The sequence below is a fragment of the Anomaloglossus baeobatrachus genome, chromosome 5 (genome assembly GCF_048569485.1).
Source record: "Anomaloglossus baeobatrachus isolate aAnoBae1 chromosome 5, aAnoBae1.hap1, whole genome shotgun sequence".
In the NCBI taxonomy this organism is placed as follows: Eukaryota; Metazoa; Chordata; class Amphibia; order Anura; family Aromobatidae; genus Anomaloglossus; species Anomaloglossus baeobatrachus.
The window spans coordinates 124,002,877-124,028,220 of record NC_134357.1 but is presented as its reverse complement, the minus strand read 5'-3'; the positions used below and the strand labels follow the sequence as shown (position 1 = coordinate 124,028,220).

The 25,344-nt window shown below is 43.5% G+C and overlaps 1 protein-coding gene across 2 annotated transcripts in view; it reads left to right on the top strand.

The window, feature by feature from the left end:
• The window catches only part of MYOZ1 (myozenin 1), a 48,611-nt gene extending 24,183 nt beyond the window's left edge, over positions 1–24,428 (top strand). For both annotated transcript variants that reach the window (XM_075348836.1, XM_075348837.1), the window contains 3 exons: positions 7,400–7,667; positions 18,529–18,712; positions 23,754–24,428. In XM_075348836.1, the coding sequence (XP_075204951.1) occupies positions 7,400–7,667; positions 18,529–18,712; positions 23,754–23,985 (684 nt within the window). In that variant the 3' untranslated portion in view covers positions 23,986–24,428. The remainder of the gene's footprint in view (positions 1–7,399; positions 7,668–18,528; positions 18,713–23,753) is intronic.
• Positions 24,429–25,344: the final 916 nt, after the last annotated feature.

Genomic DNA, 25,344 nt, shown 5'->3' with positions numbered 1-25,344 from the left:
GACCTCAATCCAATCAAACACTTGTGCGTAGAGTTTAAGAAAAAACTGTATATATACCCAAGTGAGTCGACCAGTATGCACCAACATTGGAACCCTGTAGAAGAAACCTGGGATCAGAATTCTGTGGAGACTTGATTGAATATGATGCAGAGCATGCCCAGAAGTATTTAGGCAGTGTTGAAAGCCAAAGGACATTTACAAAATACTAACAAAATAATAAATATTAAAGTTTAGATTTTTAGAAGCAAAACAGTAACAATGCAGTGACATGACAACAATGATCATAACTAATCATATTCTCAATAGTTGCACATAAAATGTATGTATGAGATAGCCAAGATGATTGTCTATACAATGAAGGTAGTTTCACTTTCAAAGATGTAGTGGATGTTGAGATATGTGGCCCGAAATTTAAAAGTTCAAAACATTGTTGCCATTTTACTTGTCACTGTAAATATATACAGTACAGACCAAAAGTTTGGACACACCTTCTCATTCAAAGAGTTTTCTTTATTTTCATGACTCTGAAAATTGTAGATTCACATTGAAGGCATCAAAACTATGAATTAACACATGTGGAATAAAATACTTAACAAAAAAAGTGTGAAACAACTGAAAATATGTCTTATATTCTAGGTTCTTCAAAGTAGCCACCTTTTGCTTTGATTACTGCTTTGCACACTTTACAAAGCAGTAATCAAAGCAAAAGGTGGCTACTTTGAAGAACCTAAAATATAAGACATATTTTCAGTTGTTTCACACTTTTTTGTTAAGTATTTCATTCCACATGTGTTAATTCATAGTTTTGATGCCTTCAATGTGAATCTACAATTTTCAGTCATGAAAATAAAGAAAACTCTTTGAATGAGAAGGTGTGTCCAAACTTTTGGTCTGTACTGTATATGTATTTATATTATGTACAAACACTTCCCTTCCACAATGGTCAAGGACTGAACTGTATAATTGAGTTATTCAAATTAAAGGGGATTTCCACTACTTCGAGAACTTCTTCTCAATTAGCATGTTTGCCCCTGTTAAAATATCAACATTTATACCCACCTCTGGTGCCAACACTATTCCAGAGGTGTCGGAGTTCGCTCTCCTGGGGCTCATGTGACATTGTTATGTCATGCGAGCGCTGTGCCCAATAATCAGACAAATCAAACCGAAGTTGTCCACTAACTTCCTTTTAATGTTTGATATGTCCAAAGCCATGGACAGTGAAGCCACATTGGACGCAGGACTCGTGATGTAATAATATCACAAGAGCTATGGGAGAGGCAGTGCCAACATTGCTGGAATGGCATCGGCACCGAAGGTGAGTATAAGTTTTGTTCTTTTACTGGGGGCAAACATGCTGATTGAGAAGAGATTGTCCGAGTAGTGGATATTCCCTTTATTAAATCTGCTGAACTGCCATCACTTTGGCTTACTCAGTTTGGTACAGTGGTTTTTAGATTTTAAATTTTAATTTTTAGACTATTTTCTTCCACATTAATTTTTGCTTCAATTAGCATGCTGATATAGCACCTAAAGGGGCCATGTTATTGATTCTACACGGAGCTCTTAGTTCATAGGCTCTTCATTCTGAAAGCATTTCTACAAAAAATCTTCAGGAGTACATGCCACCGTGGTTTCCTGATACCTACTTCAGGAATTAGGAAACATCACTTTAGCAGTATTTTTGTGTTTACTTTGTTGTATTAAAAGGATATGTTAGAAGGATTTTACACTCCAAATTATATATATGTACATGTTGCTTATTCAAAGATAAGTCCAATAGTACCTTTACATGGCCATGCCACTTCTCTGTTACTGAGAAATAAGCATTTAAAATTTATATGCAAATGAGATTGAAGGACTAGTAGATCTGGAGCCTCTGTCACTCCAGCTCTATTCCCCTACCAGTGTCACTTCCTCCTTGTTGACTGACTGTTCCTTTGCCTGTAGGAACACAGCACAGAGACTGTCAGGAGGGAGCGAGGGGCAGGGAATAGAGCTGGGGTGACAAAGGCTTTGGATCTGCACTACTCTTTCAGCCTCATTTACAAATAAATTTAAACACTGATATCTGAGAAATGGAGGAACAGACTGGACATGTAAAGGCATTGCTGGGCTTGTCTTTAAGTGATCTACGTGTGCATATAAATAGTTTGGGGGTGAATTCATGCTGATAGGTTTCCTTTATGAAGCACACTTGTCAATGCTTTTTAGTCCTGTAAAGAAGAGATATAAACAAAACAAAAGAAAAGATAAAATGTATGCCAAAAGGGCACACTTTATCTACACTGTATCTGTACAATAGTCATGCATATGGCCACCATTCATAAGACTTCAATATACAGTACTTTGTTATAAAGACAGACTTTAGAAATACAGCAGAAATGTGCCATATGCACTTTTTTGAGCTCTTCAGACCACATTTTAATGTAATTCCTAGACCAGTGTCGGAGGAAAAAGCCAATAGTTGTCAATAATTGATGAGTCTGAAATCCGGCAGTAGTGATAATACTCACAAATCATATTAGGCAATGTCATTTTGTTTTGATAAGTATTGACTTCTGTGTATTGCGTAGAGACTAAGTTTTGGTTCATGACCAGAAGGTCCTACTTAAAAGTTGTCTAACTTTACTGGCATCTGTTGCTGAGAGACTAACATTTATAAAAGGCTCCGCAATGCTTTAGGAGAGAGTTCAACAGCATGGTGGAAATAGAAACACATATGGCCCCCTCAATCATCCCAAGCCCAAAAAAATAAACATTTTAAAATAGTATTGATCTACTTTAAATGGTTCGATCAACTTTCCTGACATCTTGTATTATCCATGAAATACCAATTCTATAGCTTCCTTTTTTAGAATGTGTGCCATTATTCCTCCTATACACTTTAAAAAAGGACAACTGGGTGTTACCAGTAGAAAAGGGGGATGTTCCTACACACTGACATTGTCCAATCAATGCTGACAGTCCCAGAATACGTATGGACACACCCCCTTGACAAACTGAATGGTAACAGAGAGGAACAAGACACTACAGAGTTGTGAGAAATGAACTAGATGCTATTTTGGAAGTATTTCATTAACATATGAGTGTTGAAAGGTTCTCTTTTGTCTTATTAGCCATATAACGGATATGTTAGACATTCCATTGTACTATTTTTCATGGAACATAACAGGTTTTCAGAAAAAAAAAAATAAGAAATTTATCTGAGATCTGAAAAAGCTCCAATATTCGTTAAGCTTAGGGAACAATTAAGGTAGATTTATGTTTGACCAACCAATTGAATATATGGAACTAACGCCCAGTACCTTAGTAGTCTAAGGTTTTCACCAGTTTGACACATCTGTGTATCACAGACAACCATGGAGTGGCAACGTGTCTCCTGGCCAAACTCATCGGCCAATTAATTCAGGTGAAGAAACCTGTGGCTGGCCAGTAAATCACAGTTTGTACTGAGACCGTGATACAAAGATGTGTTAAAGGGAACCTGTCACCAGATGTGGTGACTATAAGCTGCAGCCACCACCACTGAGCTGTTAGATACAGCATTCCAGAATACTGTATATAAGAGTCCAGGCCACGCTGTATAATGTAAAAAACACTTTTATAATACTCACCTAGGGGGGCGGTCCGGTCCGATGGGTGTCTCTGCTCTCTGGTCCTGCGCCTCCTCTCTCCGGTCTGAGGGCAGATGAAAGTACTGTAATGTGAAGGCGTGAGGAAAGGTTGAAGACCGCCCATGCATGAGCACTACAATACTTTGATCTGCCCTGAGTAGGGCAGATCAAAGTGCGTCTGCACAGGACCTTGATGCTGGCTAGTGTGCATGACATAGGACGCATCATGCACACTGGCCTCAGAAGAAGGAGATCGTCAATCGCCATAGAGAGGAGGCGCCGGACCGCAGAGATAAGGCGCCAGATCAGAGAGCAGCAACACCCATTGGACCAGCCCCCCCCAGGTGGTGAGTATTTCAAAAGTGTTTATTACATTATACTATGCGGCCTGGGATCTTTTATATACAGTATTCTGAAATGCTTTATATAAGAGCTCAGTGATAGTGGCCACAGCTTATAGTCACAAAATCTGATGACAGGTTCCCTTTAAACCACCTTCAAGCCTCATGGACATGGCCATTATCATACATTGTCTCTGCTTTGTATACAGCCATAATAGGCCATCGTAGAAATACATTGAAGGACTGAACATCTGTATATGTCTGATTTCATATGGAGGCATACAGCGTTTTTTCCATATGAATCCTACAGAAAAAAAAATGGTATTTTCTACCAGATGTCATATGTAGAAGCATTGCTTCAAAGGGAGAATATTTCCCTTATACAGCACCTGCCGAAGCATGATACGCTGGCACACAGATTTCATACTCTGCTCTGCCATAAGTGGCCTATAGTCATCATGGAAATATTTCTTGACACTAACATCTTAGTACTGGCATTGAATGCCACCAGTAAAAAATTATTTGAAATATTGGCAACTATTCTAGTTCTTTCTTTCCACTTTTTTTTTCTTTGTTTTTTTCTCTTTCTTTTTATTCCTCTTTCTTTCTTTTTCTCTTTCTTTTTTTACTCCTTCTTTTTATTCCTCTTTCTTTCTTTTTATCCTCTCTTTTTTTCTCTCTTTTTTTCCTCTCTTTTTCTCTTTCATTCTTCTTTCTTTTTTCCCTTTCTTTCTTTCTCCTCTTTCTTTCTCCTCTTTTTCTTTTTTCTCTTTCTTTCTTTCCTTCAAGAATGCTTAGTCTAAACAAAATATTACCAGCATTTCTGGTGCTATGCGCAGGTTATACGCCCAGTGAACCTTTTTCTTATCTCGTGGGTAAGGTCTGTTCTGCTGTTTAAGCCTCCAAGCACATGGGGTTATATAATCCCAGTGAGTCTCCTGGTTTTTACTTCTTACATTTCTGTCTATATTTAGCCTTTGGAACAGCTGTTGTAGGAGCTGGTTTACAGATTTTCTCTGCAGAGCATGCACTTACACTGTCGGTGACAAAATACTAGTTTATGGGTCACTTACACATAAAGCAATAATCTGACAACACTGAGCGCATTTTCTAAACCCCTCAGTGTACAAAATACAGCATAGATAGATAGATACAAGCAAGGAAACACAAATATGAAACAGCACACGAAAAGTGCTAAATTACATATCTATACATTAGTTGACTAGTACATAGAAATATTTTTAGGACACATTGAGTATTTGGTCAGTATTTTACCTCAGTATTTGTAGCCAAAAACAGGAGAGGAACAATCAGAGGAAAAGTATATTAGAAACAGGGACACCACTTCTTTTTTGGTTTTGGTTTACAAATGCTGAGGTAAAAAAAAACAAATACTCACCATGTGAAAGTGGTCTTAAATAGGTTTAAAGAAAACTTGCTTATATATTATTCTTCCTCCCTTGAATCGTGGCTCACAGGATTCTCTGGAAATGTGTCATTATAACCATGTGAACACCGACCCCTTTTTTGAGGTATAGCCACAGATTTTCATTAATGTTCAGATCAGGGGACTGTGAGGGCCATTGAAAAACCTTCAACTTGCACCTTTTGGGATAGTGCATTGTGGAGTTTGACATATGTTTGCTAGAGAGGCAAATCAGAACCCCTGCTTGACTGCAAAAGACCTTCAGGAAGATTTAGCAGACTCTGGAGTTGTGGTACATTGTTCTACTGTTCAGAGACACCTGCACGCATATGGCCATCATGGAACAGTCATCAGAAGAAAGCCTCTTCTGCATCCTCACCATAAAATTCAGTGCCAGAAATATGCAAAGGAATATCTAAACAAACGTGATGCATTTTGGAAACAATTCATGTGGGCTGATCACGTTAAAATACAACTGTTGGCCAAAATGAAAGGTATGTGTGAAGAAAAAAGGGCACAGAATTTCAGAAAGAGAACATAACCCCAATCATTAGGCATGGGGGTGGATGAATCATGCTTTGGGATTTGTATTGCAGCCAATGGCACGAGTCCATTTCACAGGTAGAGGGGAGAATGGATTAAATGAAATTTCAGCAAATTCTTGATGAAAACAAAACACCATCTGTAAAAAAGCTGAAGTTGAAAAAAGGAATCATAGAATGGTACAGTTGGAAGGGACCTCAAGGGCCATTGGGTCCAACCCCCTGCGAGTGCAGGCTTTCCTAATTCATCCCAGCTATATGTTTATACAGCTTCTGCTTGAAGATTTCCATTGATGGAGAGTTCACTACTTACTGTGATCGCCTGTTCCACTCTCTGACTGCCTTCACTGTCAGAAAGTTTTCCCTAATGTGTAATCTGAATGTCATTCCTTCTAGTTTCATTACATTGCTTCTTATACTTCCTTGTGCTAATGAGAATAGGGTATTCCATCTGTACTGTGACTACCTTTCAGACCGCTCTTAAGTCTCCTCTCAGCCATCTCTTTTGCAAACAAAACAATTCTAGTTCTTTTAGCCGTTCTTCACATTACATGGTTTGCAGATTTTCTACCATTTTGGTTGCTCTTCTCTTGTCTTTCTTGAATTGGGGCGCCCAGAACTGTACACAGTATTCCAGGTGGGGTCTGACCACGGCATAGTATAGGGGAATAATTACCTCTCTTGATCTAGATTCAATGCTTGTCTTGCTACATCCCAGAATTTTGTTGACCTTTTTTAGCTGCAGCTCCACATTGTTGGCTGACGTTGAATCTGGGATGACTTCTACAAATGGATATTGATGATCCTAAATGCATATCAAAATCCAAGCTGAAGGTTTTACAATGGCCCGCACTGTCCACTGATCTGAATATCATTGAGAATCCGTGGCTAGACCTCAAAAGAGCAGTGCATGCAAAAAGACCAAGGAGTCTCAAAGAACTGGAAGACTTTTTTAAGGAAGAATGGATGAAAATCCCTCAAATAAGAATTTAAAGACTCTTGGCTGGCTACAAAAGCATTTACAAGCTATGATACTTGGCAAAGGGGGTGCTTCTAGGCATTAACCATGTAGGGTGTTCAAACTTTTGCATCAGCCCATTTTCCTTTTTTCGTTAATTTAAAAAAATAAAAAATGGAAATAAAATATTTTTTTTTGCCTACAATACAAAGGAAATGTGGCATCTTTAACTTTGTGACTTTAACTTGCTTAACTGTTGACAATAACCGTAATTTCAAACTTTTGCGTGCCACTGTATATTTTAGTGACCATTATGTACTGCATTGCTGAAAGGTCTTCAATTATATAAAGATATAGAGATAATTGTATGAAGTTTGTTTAACTGTGATATACTGACACTCAATATGAGTTAATACCTCTCTAAGTACTGTAGTGAAAATAGATCTATGACAGATAGGTGTTAAGCAGGGTTTAAAGAGTAAACAGTCAATGGTTATTTTTTCTGTCTTCTGTAGGACCACTTCCAGAAGTTTATACCATCTGTTGGAGGCCAGTTAGGTGTCGGCGGACAAGCAGGTGTTGGAGGAGGTGGTTATGGGTTAATACAAGGCAGTGGACAATTTGTGTCTAGTCTGTCTGGAGGACAACATGGGCCTGGAGGTCAACACCCACCTGTTCCACCACCAAAACCAGGGAGCAAAGGTGCTGCAGGAGGTCAGCAAGGCACCGGTGGCAGTGGAGGACAAGGGGGCACTGTGAGCGTTGATGGTGCAGGAGGACAAGGTAATTGTTTCAAATGTTTCCAAATAACATTTGACCTTTTTCTTATTTAAAAAACCCCAAAACACTTTATAATTCAATCAAAACTCTCTAGCTTATGAAAATTTGTGACAGAACTGAGAAATGTAGTGCTGGAAAAAAAGGAAATCATAAGGACATCAACATCATCCACTCAGCTACTTCATTTCTCAGAATAAATCTGCATGATGATTGGCATAAGGGCTGCTTCTCACTTGCGAGTTTCTCGCAGTAGAGCAAATCTCGCATTGGAATCGGACACATGTTAATGAATGATTCAGCTCGCATTTGCAATTTTTTTCTCAGTCCAAATTGAACTGAGAAAAAAAATCGCAGCATGCTGCTTTTTTGCGAGTTTCTACTGCGAGTCTCTCCAATGCCAGTCAATGGGAGCGTGTAAAAAATCGGATGTCACGGGACGGCACTTACACCATCCTAGTGACATCCGATTTTCTAAATACATTTATTGCATGTTTCCTAAAACACTGGAAACGAGTGATGTGTCACAATGTCTGTCAATCACTATTCTCTGTCAGTTGGTCTCTCCCTCTCGGTCTCTATTCTCTCTCTGTCGGTCGGTCTGTCGGTCACTATCTCTGTCCCTCACTCTCTGTCCATGTCGGTCTATCCCTCTCCCCCCCTCTCTCATACTCACCGATCCCCGATCACCAGTGCGGCGCCGCACGGCGTTCACACTGCTCTGGTGGCTTCTCCTCTTTTGAAAAAGCCGGCCGCTCATTATTCAATCTCGTAATCCCTGCTTTATCCGCCCACCGGCACCTATGATTGGTTGCAGTCAGACACGCCCCCAGGCTGAGTGACAGCTGTCTCACTGCAACCAATTACAGCAGCCGGTGGGCGTGTCTATGCTGTGCATTAAAATAAATAAATAAATAATTTTACAAAACGGCGTGCGGTCCCCCCCAATTTTAATACCAGCCAGATAAAGCCATACGGCTGAAGGCTGGTATTCTCAGGATGGGGAGCTCCACGTTATGGGGAGCCCCCCAGCCTAACAATATCAGCCAGCAGCTGCCCAGAATTGCCGCATACAATAGATGTGACTGTTCTGGGACTGTACCCGGCTCTTCCCAATTTGCCCTGGTGCGTTGGCAATCGGGGTAATAAGGAGTTAATGGCAGCCCATAGCTGCCACTAAATCCTAGATTAATCATTGCAGGCGTCTATGAGACACCCCCAATGATTAACCTGTAAATTAAAGTTAATAAACACACAGTGAAAAAATCCTTAATTTGAAATAATAAACAATAACAAAGATCCTTGTTCACCACTTTATTAAGTACCCAAAAAACCCATCCTTGTCCGACGTAATCCACGGAGGTCTCTCGTCGCTTCCAGCTCTGCTGCATGAAGGTGACAGGAGCTGCAGAAGACACCGCCGCTCCTGTCACCTCCACGCAGCAACTGAGGTGAGTATCGTGATCAGCTGATGATGTCAGTCAGGTTACTCGCGGCCACCGCTGGATCCTCCAACAGTGACAGCAAGTCGCCCGAGTGACAGCAATGAAGTCACAGGTGAGTTGCGGTCACGGGGGTAGGATCCAGCTGGCCGCGTGTAACCTGAGTGACAGCAGCACTAATCGCGCTGCTCACTGCAGTCACTCAGGGGATTAGCGGTCACCGGTGAGTCCTTCACTGGTGACCGCTAATCAGGACGCGACACAGACAGAGCCACGGTATGACAATGAAGTCGAGTGAAGTTCACCCGAGTTCATTCTGATCGTGCGGCTCTGTCTGTGTCTGCTGTCATCTGCCATTCAGCTCTGCTACATGGCTGTCTGTGGCTGCTGTCAGCGGCCATGTAGCAGAGCTGAATTTTTTTTCAGCCACCTCGGACTGATTTTACTCGCATAGATGTATTTCCAGCCCAAGGGTTTAGCTCACATTGGCATAGATGCCATTATGACAAAGAAGGGATTTTGTGGCATGAACGTTCCCCTTTTCCAAATATGTCAATGCAGATATTACAAAATAAAAACATAATAATACATATGAATCAAAATGAAACTTTCATTTAAACACATTAAATACCTTAGTTGTATTGTTTTTTTCTTCCATCCTTAAGTGGTGAAGCTTCAACAAATTCAACATAGTCTGAGTATAGGTATTCAGACAAAGGAAGCATTGCCCCCTACTCTGACACGTCCCCTGAAGAAACAGGGCGAAACGTATGTCGGGGTGGAGGGACGTGGGGCAAGCTGCCATCCACAATAAGCAAGTACTAGTATTGTATATGTGACTCCTATATCAGTATGATCCTGTGTGATCAATTTAATTGCAGATGGAAGTACAGTACAGACCAAAATTATAAATGGGGTTGGGACCATGAGTTGTGCTGTGCAGAAGTCTGGTGGATACACAGCTGATAGTCCTACTGAAAAGACTGTTGACTGCTTTTTTCTTGCCATAATACAAATTCTAAGTAAAGAAAAACAAATGGCCATCATTACTTTAAGAAATGAAGGTCAGTCAGTCTGAAAAATTAGGAAAACTTTGAAAGTGTCCCCAAGTGCAGTGGCAAAAACCATCAAACGCTACAAAGAAACTAGCTCACATGAGGACCGCCCCAGGAAAGGAAGACCAAGAGTCACCTCTGCTGTGGAGGATACGTTTATCCGAGTCACCAGCCTCAGAAATTGCAAGTTAACAGCAGCTCAGATTAGAGACCAGGTCAATGCCACACAGAAGGCTAGCAGCAGACACATCTCTAGAATAACTGTTAAGAGGATACTTTGTGCAGCAGGCCTTCATGGTAAAATAGCTGCTAGGAAACCACTGCTAAGGACAGGCAACAAGCAGAAGAGACTTGTTTGGGCTAAAGAACACAAGGAATGGAAATTAGACATTAGATCAGTGGAAATCTGTGCTTTGGTCTGATGAGTCCAAATTTGAGATCTTTGGATCCAACCACCGTGTATTTGTGCGACGCAGAAAAGGTGAACGGATGGACTCTACATGCCTGGTTTCCACCATGAAGCATGGAGGAGGAGGTGTTATGATGTGGGGGTGCTTTGCTGGTGACATTGTTGGGGATTTATTCAAAATTGAAGGCATACTGAACCAGCATGGCTACCACAGCAACTTGCAGCGGCATGCTATTCCATCCGGTTTGCATTTAGTTGGACCATCATTTATTTTTCAACAGGAAAATGACCCTAAACACACCTCCAGGCTATGTAAGGGCTATTTGACTAAGAAGGAGAGTGATGGGGTGCTACGCCAGATGACCTGGCCTCCACAGTCACCAGACCTAAACCCAACCGAGATGGTTTGGGGTGAGCTGGACCACAGAGTGAAGGCAAAAGGGCCAACAAGTGCTAAGCATCTCTGGGAACTCCTTCAAGACTGTTGGAAAACCATTTCCTATGACTACTTCTTGAAGCTCATCAAGAGAATGCCAAGAGTGTGCAAAGCAGTAATCAAAGCAAAAGGTGGCTACTTTGAAGAACCTAGAATATAAGACATATTTTCAGTTGTTTCACACTTTTTTGTTAAGTATTTCATTCCACATGTGTTAATTCATAGTTTTGATGCCTTCAATGTGAATCTACAATTTTCAGAGTCATGAAAATAAAAAAAAACTCTTTGAATGAGAAGGTGTGTCCAAACTTTTGGTCTGTACTGTAAATCTAGAGCACTATTAGGCATATTAATTGTACTTACTTATTTCTATGTAGATTGGTATTATTAATATATAGCACTAGGTGCTTTATTCATTATCATATTTTTTTTCATATGCATAGTTTACAATGACATACTGTGTTTTTGGTTTTTTTTTTTTATAAAATATTGATGTATTTAAACTATATTATAGGTCTGAACTTTGCAGTAATATTACAGTTTATATAACTGCCTCATTATTTGGCTGCTATTTATCCCATGTCCCTCATTATTACACAGTGGAACTTTTACCTACATATTTTATTGTATTAATTTTTAATCAAAATACCATTTTAAACTAATTTTGCTTTCTTAAAGCTTCATTTGTCTGAATACCTATACTGAGACTATGTTGAGAATCAAACAGTCATTTGTCAGATAAAGCATTGTCATTTTCATTTGTCATATTTCTATAAAACATAAGTTTAACACAATATTACATTTGACATACTGTATACTGTAAAATCAATATAAATAATTACGAGGCATTATATTAGTCAACTTATACAGATCAAGAATTATAGTCGACATTATACTTAGGAGCTGCATTCACATTTGTGCAGATGTTAAGTTTATATCATACAATAAGATCGCAGGTGCGATGTCGGTGGGGTCAAATCGAAAGTGACGCACATCCGGCGTCGCTGTCGACATCGGAGTATGTGAATCCTTTTTACTACGATTAACGAGCGCAAAAGCGTCGAAATCGTATGATCGGTGTAGCATCGGTCATTTCCATAATTTCAGAAGGACTGATGTTACGATGTTGTTCCTCGTTCCTGCGGCAGCACACATCGCTGTGTGTGAAGCCGCAGGAGCAAGGAACATCTCCTTACCTGTGTCCCGGCTGCAATGAGGAAGGAAGGAGGTGGGCGGGATGTTTACGTCCCGCTCATGTCCGCCCCCTGCTTCTATTGGCCGCCTGCCGTGTGACGTCGCTGTGACGCCGCACGACCCGCCCCCTTAGGAAGGAGGCTATTTGCCGGCCAGAGCGACGTCGCAGGGCAGGTAAGTGCATGTGAAGCTGCCGTAGCGATAATGTTCGCTACGGCAGCTATCACAAGATATCGCAGCTGTGACTGGGGCGGGGACTATCGCGCTCGGCATCGCTACCATCGGCTTGCGATGTCGTAGTGTGCAAAGTACCCCTAAGGCTAAGACCGCACTTTGCGTTCTCCTACATGCAGTTCTAAACGCACGTTTTGGGCTTAATTGATTTGATCAAAGTTGCCTTTTTCAGAACTTTAGCGCTGAAAACACTTGCGTATTTACCGCGTTTAAGATGTGTTTTCAGCGCTTTTTACATGCTTTTCCCCTTGCGTTTTGACAGATGCGTTTTGAACATCAAGACACTGCTAAATAAAGATTAGTCAAACAGACTGAAAAAAGAGAAAAATATAAGAAACAGATATTTATAAATTAACAATGAAATTTGTTAAATTTCTTGAAAATATTGCGTATTAATAAAATTTATTGCAAAAATAGCAATAAAAACAAAATTTTCACTAATTTAATTGTCGGACTAGGTGTGTGTGTAAAGGGACATATTATTCCATTATTTTAACGTGTAAAAAGCATGCGTTTTTGAAGTTAAAAACGCAGTGTTTCTGCACCTAAAAAGCAGGTAAAACGCTGGAATTTTGAGGTTTGCTGCTTTTTGACATTTCTCATTGACTCCAATGTTAGCAAAACGCTGCAGAAATGGCAAAAACAATTGACATGCTGCTTCTTTGAACGCATGGTTTTTGCCACAAAATATGCAAATTAAACGCAGCGTTTAGAAACGCAAAGTGCGGTCTGAAAATCAACATTTACCATTGACTTTGCTGAAAAATCAAAACGCATGCCTTTTGGCATGTAAAAGGTGCAGTTCAAAACGGACCTAAAAAGCAGCTGAAACGCAGGTGGAAACACAAAGTGCGGTCTTAGCCTTTGGGATCGTGCCCACGATCAGTGTTTGCAGCAATTTGGATGTAGCATGTTTTCGCTGCGACCAAAACGCTGTGTTGTACAGTACAAGCATAGTGGATGGGTTTCTAGAAATCCCGTGCCCATTGTGCTTGTTTTTTCCACAGCAAACACTAACCTGTGGTGCTTGTTTCCAGACCGCAGCATGTCAATTGTTTGCTGCGGATTCGCATGCGTCCTCCGTAGGGAGAACACAGAGAGGGAATGCAGCGCACTAACCCTGATCGTGGGTGTGGAGGAGACTTGCGGATCCGCAGGTCAGGACCCGCTGTGTCTAGGACGCAGTAGGTCCTGATTGTGGGCTCATACCCTAATTCATCGGCTTTACCAATTGTTCCCAGTTATGCTTTGCAGAAAATTGATTCACCATGAATCCAAAGTTATGCATAGCCTCCAACTGCTCTAAAACGTTGTATATAACATTCTGAGGTTTCCTTGCATATATTCAACCCTTTCAAGACCCTGATCTCAAACACAGCCTTAGTAATGTCAAAGTGACCACAACATATATGACTACATGAAAACCAATAACAACAAATGGCAATGAATAGCTTGTTCTTCAGACACTATTATTATTATTATTATTATTATTATTTATTATTATAGCGCCATTTATTCCATGGCGCTTTACAAGTGAAAGAGGGTATACGTACAACAATCATTAACAGTACAAGACAGACTGGTATAGGAGGAGAGAGGACCCTGCCCGCGAGGGCTCACAGTCTACAGGGAATGGGTGATGGTACAATAGGTGAGGACAGAGCTGGTTGCGCAGTGGTCTACTGGGCTGAGGGCTATTGTAGGTTGTAGGCTTGTTGGAAGAGGTGGGTCTTGAGGTTCCTCTTGAAGCTTTCCACGGTAGTGGAGAGTCTGATGTGCTGAGGTAGAGCGTTCCAGAGTATGGGGGATGCACGGGAGAAATCTTGTACACGATTGTGGGAAGAGGAAATAAGAGAGGAGCAGAGAAGGAGATCTTGTGAGGATCTAAGGTTGCGTGCAGGTAGGTACTGGGAGACTAGGTCACAGATGTAGGGAGGAGACAGGTTGTGCATGGCTTTGTATGTCATGGTTAATGTTTTGAACTGGAGTCGTTGGGCGATGGGAAGCCAGTGAAGGGATTGGCAGAGTGGCGAGGCTGGGGAGTAGCGAGGGGAGAGGTGGATTAAGCGGGCTGCAGAGTTTAGGATAGATTGGAGGGGTGCAAGAGTGTTGGAAGGGAGGCCAGAGAGCAGGAGGTTGCAGTAGTCGAGGCGGGAGATGATGAGGGCATGCACTAATGTTTTTGAGGATTCTTGGTTAAGAAATGCACGGATCCGGGAGATATTTTTGAGTTGTAATCGGCATGAGTTGAAGAGGGCTTGGATGTGTGGCTTGAAGGATAGAGCAGAGTCGAGGGTTACTCCAAGGCAACGAGCTTGTGAGACTGGGGTGAGTGAGCAACCATCAAGTTTGATGGAAAGGCTTGTTGGAGGAGGTGAGTGAGGAGGAGGAAAGACAATAAACTCTGTTTTGTCCATGTTAAGTTTTAGGAATCGTGCAGAGAAGAAGGATGAAATAGCAGACAAACATTGTGGTATTTTGGTTAGTAGAGAGGTAATGTCAGGTCCAGAGAGGTAGATCTGTGTGTCATCGGCATAGAGATGATACTGGAAGCCATGGGACTCTATGAGCTGTCCCAAGCCGAAGGTATAGATGGAGAACAGCAGGGGTCCAAGAACTGAGCCTTGAGGGACACCGACAGATAGGGGGCGAGCTGAGGAAGTGGTGTGAGAATGGGAGACGCTGAAAGTTCGGTCGGTTAGGTATGAGGAGATCCAAGATAGGGCCAAGTCTGTGATGCCCAGAGATGAGAGAATCTGTAGTAGGAGGGAATGGTCTACTGTGTCGAAGGCAGAGGACAGGTCCAGGAGGAGGAGGATAGAGTAGTGTCGCTTGGCTTTGGCGGTTAGTAGATCATTGGTGACTTTGGTTAGGGCAGTTTCGGTAGAATGATGTGGTCGGAAGCCAGATTGAAGCCGGTCAAAGAGGGAGCAGGAGGAGAGGTATGAGGACAATTCAAGATGGACATGCTGTTCCAGTAGTTTTGAGGCATAGGGGAGAAGGGATATGGGGCGATAGTTTGACACAGAGGATGGGTCAAGGGAGGGCTTTTTGAGGATGGGTGTAATAGAGGCATGTTTAAAGCATGAAGGGAATACACCACTTGCTAGTGATAGGTTGAAGAGATGGGTTAGGGCTGGGATGAGGACTGCGGTGATGTTGGGGATGAGGTGCGATGGGAGCGGGTCCAGTGCACAGGTGGTTAGATGTGATCTTGAGAGTAGAGTGGAGAGATTGTTTTCTGTCATGGTGGAGAAGCTGGATTTGGAGGAAGAGGGATGAGTAGCTATGATGAGGGGCTGTGGCGATTGTGGGCCAAAGCTTGCTCTGATGTTGTCAATCTTCCGCTTGAAGAAAGAGGCAAAGTCTTCAGCTGAGATGAGAGGAGAGGGAGGTGGTGCCGGAGGACGGAGGAGAGAATTGAAAGTGTTGAATAGCTGTTTAGGGTTGTGAGAGAAAGAAGATATGAGGGATGAGAAGTAGGTTTGTTTTGCAGCAGTGAGTGTGGACTTGAAAGTGGTGAGGGACTCTTTATATGCAATGAAGTGCTCAGTGGAATGAGACCTCTTCCATCTGCGCTCAGCAATTCTGGAAGCCCGTCTAAGTTCTTTAGTCTGCCTTGTGTGCCAGGGTTGCCTGTTGATTGTGCGGGTTTTGGTGTGTGTGAGGGGGGCAGCTGATTCGAGAGCTGCAGAGATTGTAGTGTTGTATAAAGTTGCAGCGGCATCTGCATCATGTAGAAATGCAATGTCTGTGAGGGGGAGAAGGGACTGAGAAAGGGCGTGTAAATCAATGTGTTTGATATTTCTGCGAGGGTATGAAAATTTGTGGAGGGGGGGTTGCATACTTGGAGAAGAGAGGGAAGAGAATGTGAGTAGGTTGTGGTCAGACAGGGGGAGAGGTGAGTTAGAGAGGTTAGATAGGGAACAGAGGCGAGTGAAGATGAGGTCCAGCGTGTGGCCAACACTAGTCTTCTTTACTGCTGAACCCTCAATCATACTACCTCTACGGTTTCTTCAGTGTTTTATTGCTTTCTCTCTATTTGTTTATGGTTAGTCTATGAGTTGTGATGTGCTCTCACTATTTAGATTCACAACCAAATGGCTGCTGCATTCCCTGCCTTTGCTTTTATATAGTCTATGATAGACCCTCCTATTGTCTATGCTATTGTCAAGTCCACCAACAGGTCATGATTTGAGGGTGTCCTATATATAGACACTGTGGCAATTTCTGATGCTTTGCTAATAATTCTGTCACTCATGTGTGGCGCCCTGGCCTAGCCAGGTCGTCACATATAACATACAAACACCCCACCCCCATCAGACAGGGACATCAGCCAAACAAAAACCCTTGTTGCCTCCCTCCAGTGTCTGATGTCCACACCAGGTGGGGTGGAGCTAAGCAGTTGGCTCCACCCACCGAGGAGTTCACAGGCCTGGAGGCGGGAAAAGTGTCAGATAGAGTTTGGAGTTTGAAGTGAGAGGAGTGAACACTTGGGTGTCTGGGTTTGTGGCCCAGGCACTAACAGCAAGGTTGGCAGACGGTGGTGGCCGTCTGCAGGAGTGGTGGAGCAACGCGGAACCGTAGGACCGGGGACGGGCGACGGCCCGCCGGTACTGACCGGGGAGCGAAGTGAAGCCAGCACACACAGGGAGGGCCATCGGACCCCGACCAGGCTTGAAGCCGCCGACAATAGTCAGATCCGAATGTGACTGGAACCCCAGGGGTTTCACAACAGCAAAAGTCCCGATTAAAGGCAACAGCCCACACCGTGAGGGTATACAGCTACCGCCTAAGGCTAGAGACCCAAGGGCCAGCGTCTGCGGGCAAACGGGCTCCTCCGGTACCCATACACCGGGGAGCGGACTGCTGTTGGGAATCCATAGTAGTCAGAAAGAGAACATTAAGGTGCAGGGAAAGACAGCTGCCATCACCTGTCCGGGGAGAGACACTGCAGCCGGCTGCGGGACCCGTCCATCCAGCCGTTTGGTTTACCGAGGACTTTGTACCTTTCTTGCTGAGTGAGTACACCCGTGCCATCCGGCACCGCGCCGCGCTGTCCCTGCAACCCTGCACCTCACCGACCCTGCCTCCCCGTCACACCACCGGGCCCCGGGACCACCGACCCCTACCCACGGAGGGGGAAAACAACATCCCAGCTGCTCCCTACCATCGCTCCGGGGATCCCCGTCATCAGCAGCGGTGGTGCCTATCTTCCCCACGACCCGTGGGTGGCGTCACGGACTAAATCCCCCAAACCAACCACCCCTTTCACTCACGGGCGAGGAGCGCCGCTCAAGTCCCCGGATCCAGCCCACCGCTCGAGCCACTGAGCAGCCATCGCAGCAGCGCCGGAACCGAGCGTTAGCGAGCGCAGCGCAGTGGCGTCCTCCCCGCCCGCGACACATGCAATACTAAGAAAATCCTGAAAATATGACCTGATGGGGGACCGTGAGGACTGGAGTTGAGAATCATTGTGTTATACCATGGTGTGATAGCTGCAAAGCATTATGAGCACATCTGCCAGGCATGCCTAAGCTCATGTGAGCCTTCTTAGGTTGATTACGCTTTATGCAGTGTTTAAAATAGTGGCAAACCATTATAGGGGATTCACATGAAGCAAATTGTTCGAATTTGCTGGGTTTAGCGATTTCTTCAATATTTGGCCTAAATTCAGCTTACAAAGAATTGATTTGCCCATCTTTGCAGGCTCACTGTCTGGATAGAGCGCGTTTAGTTGATTTTCATTGTTGGAAGTGCTTTCTGTACACCAGATATTATACGTTCTTTTGAAATAGGAAGACTTTAGGCAGAACTTCAGCTCAAGAAAACTGTTAGAAATGAGACTGACGAGTTTGTCAACTTCTTCCACCAGTTGAACTGTCAGTGTATCTTCACTGTACTGGCTAATTAATACAACATAAAAAATGCATTGTATTCACAAAATTACCAAACGTTTTATGTCAGCTAGAACTATATGTGAACTTCATCAGTGAAACATGGATTCATATTTTTTTTTACTTACACAATAAGTTATGATGTCTAGTATTTTATTCCTGGCTGAAAAATGTCATGTCTTGTATCACTTAATGTATAGTTTCAGATGCTCAGTCCAGCCAACCAGGAGGTGAAAGTGTAAAGCAGATCACTGTCATTAAGACTTACCTGTCTCCCTGGGACAAAGCTTTGGGAGTGGACCCTCAGCAACCAACAAAACTGAGCGTTAACTTGTTGGAGTTTGGTAGCAAGTCTGAACTTTGTGGTTACAAATCGTTCAACAGGTAAGTAGCTAACCAACAACTGTTATTAATGCTAGTTGGATTTGAACCCAGGATATTAGTGCTTTGAGAGCTCATATATAATGTTTAATTACACACTTTGCACTATGCCAATGATTGCATTCATTGTAGAATAATACATAAATAAGAGCAGTTTTGATAAGAGAAGCTTGAATATATTTTAACCATAGCTTAGCACCAGTGCTATAACTAGAGTCTAATGGGCCAGTGCACAGTTTGAACTTGGCCCCCCATATTTTTGTCAGATATATGGGCCATTGTAGCATTCTAAATCCTATATTAGACATACAAGTTGCCCCCCCTTCTCCTTCATTGTGTAGTAATGTCTCCCATCCTGTACTGATGTCCCCCATCCTGGGCCACTTACTGAAAAATTTGTCACCCATCCTAGTAAATATGTCCCCCATCCTAGTATATATCCACATCATGGCCCCATCCTGGTATATATGTCCACTATGATAGCCCCATCCTGGTATATATATCCCCATCATGACCTCAACATGGTATATGTCCCCATCATGGCACCATCCTGGTGTATGACCCCCATCATGCCTATATCTTGGTATATACTGTATGTCCCGATCATGGCCTCATCCTGGTGTAGGACCCAGATCATGGATAAAGCCTGGTATACATGGCCTCATCCTGGTATTCATGTCACCATCTTGCCCCATCCTGGTGTATTCATTGGTGGACTTCATTGGTCACCGGCACATCACAGTACAGGAACCCGACGGGTCTCTGTACTGTGATATATTTCAGCTGGATGCGCCCCCTTGGACACACATCCATCTGAATCAGGGTCCAGGGCAAGCAGGTACCCTGCACTCCAGGCCCGGTTGCTGTGGCGTTCTCTGCAACCGCGGTAGTTAAGCCCCTGTTTAGCACCATTAGAACCAATCAGCCTTTCAAAAACAGTACTAAAAAGTAATCCAGTAGAACCTTGGATTAAGAGTACCTTGGTTTGAGAGCATTTTTCAAGACAAACAAAGCTTTTCAAAAAATTGTAACTTGGTTTAAAAGCAATGATTTACAAAAAGAGCAAATACTCACTGTGCACACTTCCGGTTCTGTCCTTTCACCGCGCTCTGACCCGCTCTGGAGGTAACTTTCTGTACATATGTACTGTATATCATTGTACAGTACAGTATATACTATATAGCATGTCTATCAGTTTCCATTTGTGGATAGAGTATTGTACTTTCTTTCTGCTAACCAGTACAGCACATTGCTTGTACTGAAATATAATCACCTGTGCAGTATTCCTACCCCACTTTTGGCTTAGTTCTACCCTTATTTTGGGGAGAATAGATTTGGGGAGTGTTTTTTGTGTACTGTAGTAGAATAAAGTTTGTCATAATGTGACGCCTTGGCCTATCAGGTCGTCACAAGGGTGCCGTGCAATCTACCCTTCTGCATGGTACCCACTCCTCCTTGGTTACTGGTCTTGTCCCTTTAGTGTTGCTAAGAGCAGGTATACACAAATCCTGAGGAACACTCTGCACCACACCCACCAAACACTCATTGGGCAGCCTGAGGGGAATAGGGCCGCCCAGATGGAGGGATGGAAGTAGGAGGGCCAGAAGTGTCAGGAGAAGAGAGGAAAGTAGTGGAGAAGGGCCAGTGAGCGGTGACAGGAAAGGTCATGCTGCGGAGCTGGGCTCCTGTAACAGTCCCAGGTGTCAGACGTTGGTCTGGCGTGGAAGGATCTGGAACCCTGGTCATAGGGGGTAGTGACAGGGGGCACGGTACTGCTACGGAGGGCAGACCGGCGGCCTTGTGCTACAACCGGGAAGGGGCCAGGGCACGACGGGGTACGCGGACCCTAGGCTGGGAAGTAGCTTCACGCAGCCCAGTAATTCACCCGACGGGAACGGAATCTTCATGAACCGTTCCCCACCCGCTCCAAAATCGGGGTACTAGCGCAACGGAGGGATAGGGCTTCCCAAAACCGTCCAGAAAATCCCACGTGTGAACCCTGAGAGCAAGCTCACCCTGCTAGCCACACAGGTGAGTGGGACCTGAGTAGTTCTAGGGATCCACCTAGTGTAAATACGGTGCCAAGGGACAAGGCTTCAGACCAATCAGCAACGCCAAAAGGGCACAGACCCAACGTACTCGGATTAAGGCTGCAGGAGGTTCAAGACTTTGGTTTACCTGGTGTCAGTGTCAGCATCTCTGGACTATGTGAGTACGTGATGCCCCTTTGCTCCCCACGTGTCCCCAGCCTGCCAGCACCGAGCTCCGGGACACGTTCCCCTGCCCACGGAGGGGTTAACATCTTCAGCTGCTATTCCATCGCTCCCGGGTGCTCCCCTCTCCCCTGAGCGCAGCAGCGGTGTTATCCCCATTTTTCCACGAACCGTGGGTGGCGTCACGAACATTATCCCAAATCCACCCTTTCAACCCCCCTTTTATTTTCGAGAGGCCGCGCGACCCCACCTCGGGTCCGGAGACCCCTCGAGCCACTGCGGATCTGGATCCGAGCAGCCTGTCGGCTGTCGCGGGGCCGTACAATATTTATACATCATTTTTCTCTCTATAGTGTACCTCCTACACTCCAACAATTCTGTTTTAAGCTAACGTGCAGTTTAATTTGTTTTATATTTTTTCCTGTAAAGTATTTTGCATTAGTGTACTGTAATAATTTTATATGAATACAGTACATCATTTTGTATTACAGTAAGTTTGTATAAATACAGTAAATAATTTTGGGCTGTGGAACGTATTGTCTGCATTTTTATTATTTCCTATGGGAAAATTCCCTTTGATATAAGAGTAACTTAGTTTAAAAGCAGACTCCCGGAACCAATTATGCTCGTAATCCAAGGTTCCACTGTATCTTGGATTTTATTACAAAAGAACAAAATAAAATCAATAAGACACTGTGTGTATCTCAGCCAGTGTTTTGTTTTTTTCCGGCCATCTTGTAGGCACATTGACCTGTGTTTATTAGTTAATTTAAAAATGTCCAATAATAACAGAGGAGAGCTCTAAAGGAGGCTGAATGTTATTTCAGATTCATTACCTAATTTATAAAATTTTGCATATTGAAAGGTAAGTTTGAGCTAGTCTTTAAGTACCGTAACCATCAAGATAATCCATTTTGTGACCCTAAAGCTCCAGACAAATGCGTTTGAATAAAATACTTTAAAGGGAACCTGTCTTGTAGAGTATGCGTTCTGACCTATTAGCAGATGCATGTGTGCCCTAATTACACCTCCCTACCCATCCCTGTGTTATAAAAATGTGTAATATGAAGGTAATAAAAATCATTTTATTACTTACATATTTCCTATGTAAATAGCAGAGCCCATCGCCCCATGGGCATCACATCGCCCGGTGGGCGTTTGCATACTTTCCATGGTATCACACCCCTGTGGGCGTGATACCATGGATGCACATGTGCGACATCCCCCATACTCCTTCAAAATCCCGCGCGTGTTTGGACTTACCATTCCCGCACTTACCATTCACACGCTGGCTTCAGACGCGCTCTGCGCATGATCAGACTCTTCTGATCATGCGCAGAGTGCGTCTGAAACTGACAACGAGCACCCGGAAAAGACTGCGGGAATGGTAAGTGCACACGCGCGGGATTCTGAAGGAGCGACAGGGGACGTCACTCATGTGAATCCATGGTATCACGCCCACAGGGGCGTGATACCATGGAAAGTATGCAAAAGCTCACAGGGTGATGTGATGCCAATGGGGCGATGAGCTCTGCTATTTACATAGGAAATATGTAAGTAATAAAACGATTTTTATTACTTTCATAATACACAATTTTATAACACAGGGATGGGTAGGGAGGTGTAATTAGGGCACACATGCATCTGCTGATAGGTCAGAATGCATACTCTACATGACAGGTTCCCTTTAATACTTTAATAAGAAGATAATTGTTAAAGAGACCATAAACAGCAGATTTTTGCTATGTAATCTGAAGACAACATTAAAGGGCACTTTACACACAGCGATATCGCTAGTAATGTCGCTGGTGAAAGCACCTGCCCCCGTCGGTTGTGCGTCATGGGAAAATCGCTGCCCGTGGCACACAACATTGCTAGGAACGGTCACACGTACTTACCTGCCTGGCGACGTCACTGTGGCCAGCAAACCGCCTCCTTTCTAAGGGGGCAGTTCGTGCGGCGTCACAGCGACGTCACTAAGCGGCCGCCCAATAGAAGCAGAGGGGCGGAACATCACGCCAATCTCCTTCTTTCCTCATTGCCGGCGGCCGCAGGTACGGTGATGTTCCTCGTTCCTGCGGTGTCACACATATCGATGTGTGCTGCCGCAGGAACGACGAACAACCTGCGTCCTGCAACAGCAATGATAATTGGGATTAGAACGACGCGTCAACAATCAATGATAAGGTAAGTAATTTTGATCGTTAACGGTCGTTCGTGCGTTTCACACGCAACGACATTGCCAACGAGGCCGGATGTGCGTCACGAATTCCGTGACCCCAATGACATCTCATAAGCGATGTTGTTGCGTGTAAAGTGGCCTTTAGTAAGAGCTGAGACACAGATTTCAGGAATGTGTGACTTATTAGCCTGTGTGTTGTTGTTTCAATACAATGATATTATCACTGCCCAGGCTACAGCTTGCGTGAGCCCTGGTCCGACCACACACCCCTCCTCTAAGCTACGAAGCAGCTTACTGTCAATATACAATGTACATGGAAAGCTGTGCTGTGGGTGGGTTTAGCATTCTGAGCTTTGCTACATATAAAAATTTTGTGTCACAACTACTGCACACAGTAAGCTAAGTCATACATCATTGGAATCGGGGTCTCTTCTCCTATATTATGTACATTATGCTGCTCTTAGATCAAGTAGCAAACAGCTGGTGACAGATTTTCTTTAAGTGCTAAACAGTATAATTGTATTTTTCCATATGAACATAATGCATCTAATAATTATATCCTGAAATTCTTCATGATTAGAAAAGTAGACAATAAAAAACATTTACTATGTCGCTTCTCCTCACCATTTATGGTTATCACCCTTTTTAGGACAGCAATGCCCTACGGAGGGTATGAGAAAGCATCAAAACTGATGACGTTCCAGATGCCTGAATTTGATGCTGGCCCCGTGGAACCAGAACCTGAACCTGTCTTCAACCCTAATGTCATCAACAGACCATCCTTCAACAGGACACCAATCGGATGGTTGGGATCTGGTGATGGTGCACAATTCAACATTGAACTAAACGTACCTGCTGAGGCTGAAACGGAAGAACTGTAAAATTTGGGATTTCCAAAGTGAAAAAAAATCTGTAGCCTGTAGGTGTAGGACAATTTACAGATATGACCTGTTCCAGTGGCCACTAAACCTCATTAGGAAATGTGCAATGAGGTGTGACTACTCATCCGCCAATGGCACAGGTCACATCGATGCCACATCCTAATGTGCTCTGTGTAAAGCAGCCAGGCTTCCCTATGTATGTTGATGTAAACTATAGCTCTTTGCAATGGTTTTGTTTAATGGAAAATAAGAAATGTTTAAAGAAGAGGATTTAGAAAATGTAAAAAGACAGCTAGTAGAAGGCAATGAATGCTTACTGTTATTATATGCACTGTGGCAGAAAGGTCAGTCTGTAAACTGTATCCTATCTATTCACAATCCTTGCTCTTGATTTACAATTTTCCATTAGTGTGACTGAATAAACACATACAGTATCTACAGAATCATTGAGTCTTTGCTTTATAGGGCCCTCATGGGGCAGAGAAAGGGGCCTTGTTGTGTAGGATCAATGGCATGTTACTGAACACTGGATAGAGTTCTGAAAATGTGTAAAAATAAAGCTTTTCTCACGCAACGGAAACATTTGCTTTCAATGTAGTACATTGACATCACTAACATTCTCCACATTATAGAAAGTGATGCCATATTACAGATATACAGTCGAAACCGGAAATTTACATACACTATCTAAAAAGACGCATCTGCAGGTTTTTCTCACTATCTGACATGAAATCAGAATAAACCTTTCCCGTTTTAAGTAATTTAGGAACCAAAATTATTTATATTTGCCAAATATCAGAATAATGAGAAAGAGAACATTTTATGTCATTTTTATTACTTTCAGCAAAGTCAGAAGATTACATACAGTAAGGGGCACTTTGCACACTGCGACATTGCAGGTGCGATGTCGGTGGGGTCAAATTGAAAGTGACGCACATCCGGCATCGCATGCGACATCGCAGTGTGTAAAGCCTGGATGATACGATTAACGAGCGCAAAAGCGTCGTAATCGTATCATCGGTACAGCGTCGGCGTAATCCATAATTACGCTGACGCAATGGTCCGATGTTGTTCCTCGCTCCTGCGGCAGCACACATCGCTGTGTGTGAAGTCGCAGGAGCGAGGAACATCTCCTACCGGCCTCACTGCGGCTTCCGTAGGATATGCGGAAGGAAGGAGGTGGGCAGGATGTTTACATCCTGCTCATCTCCGCCCCTCCGCTCTGATTGGCCGCCTACCGTGTGACGTCGCAGTGACGCCGCACGACCCGCCCTCTTAACAAGGAGGCGGGTCGCCGGCCACAGGGACGTCGCACGGCAGGTGAGTGTGTGTGTGAAGCTGGCGTAGCGATAACTTTCG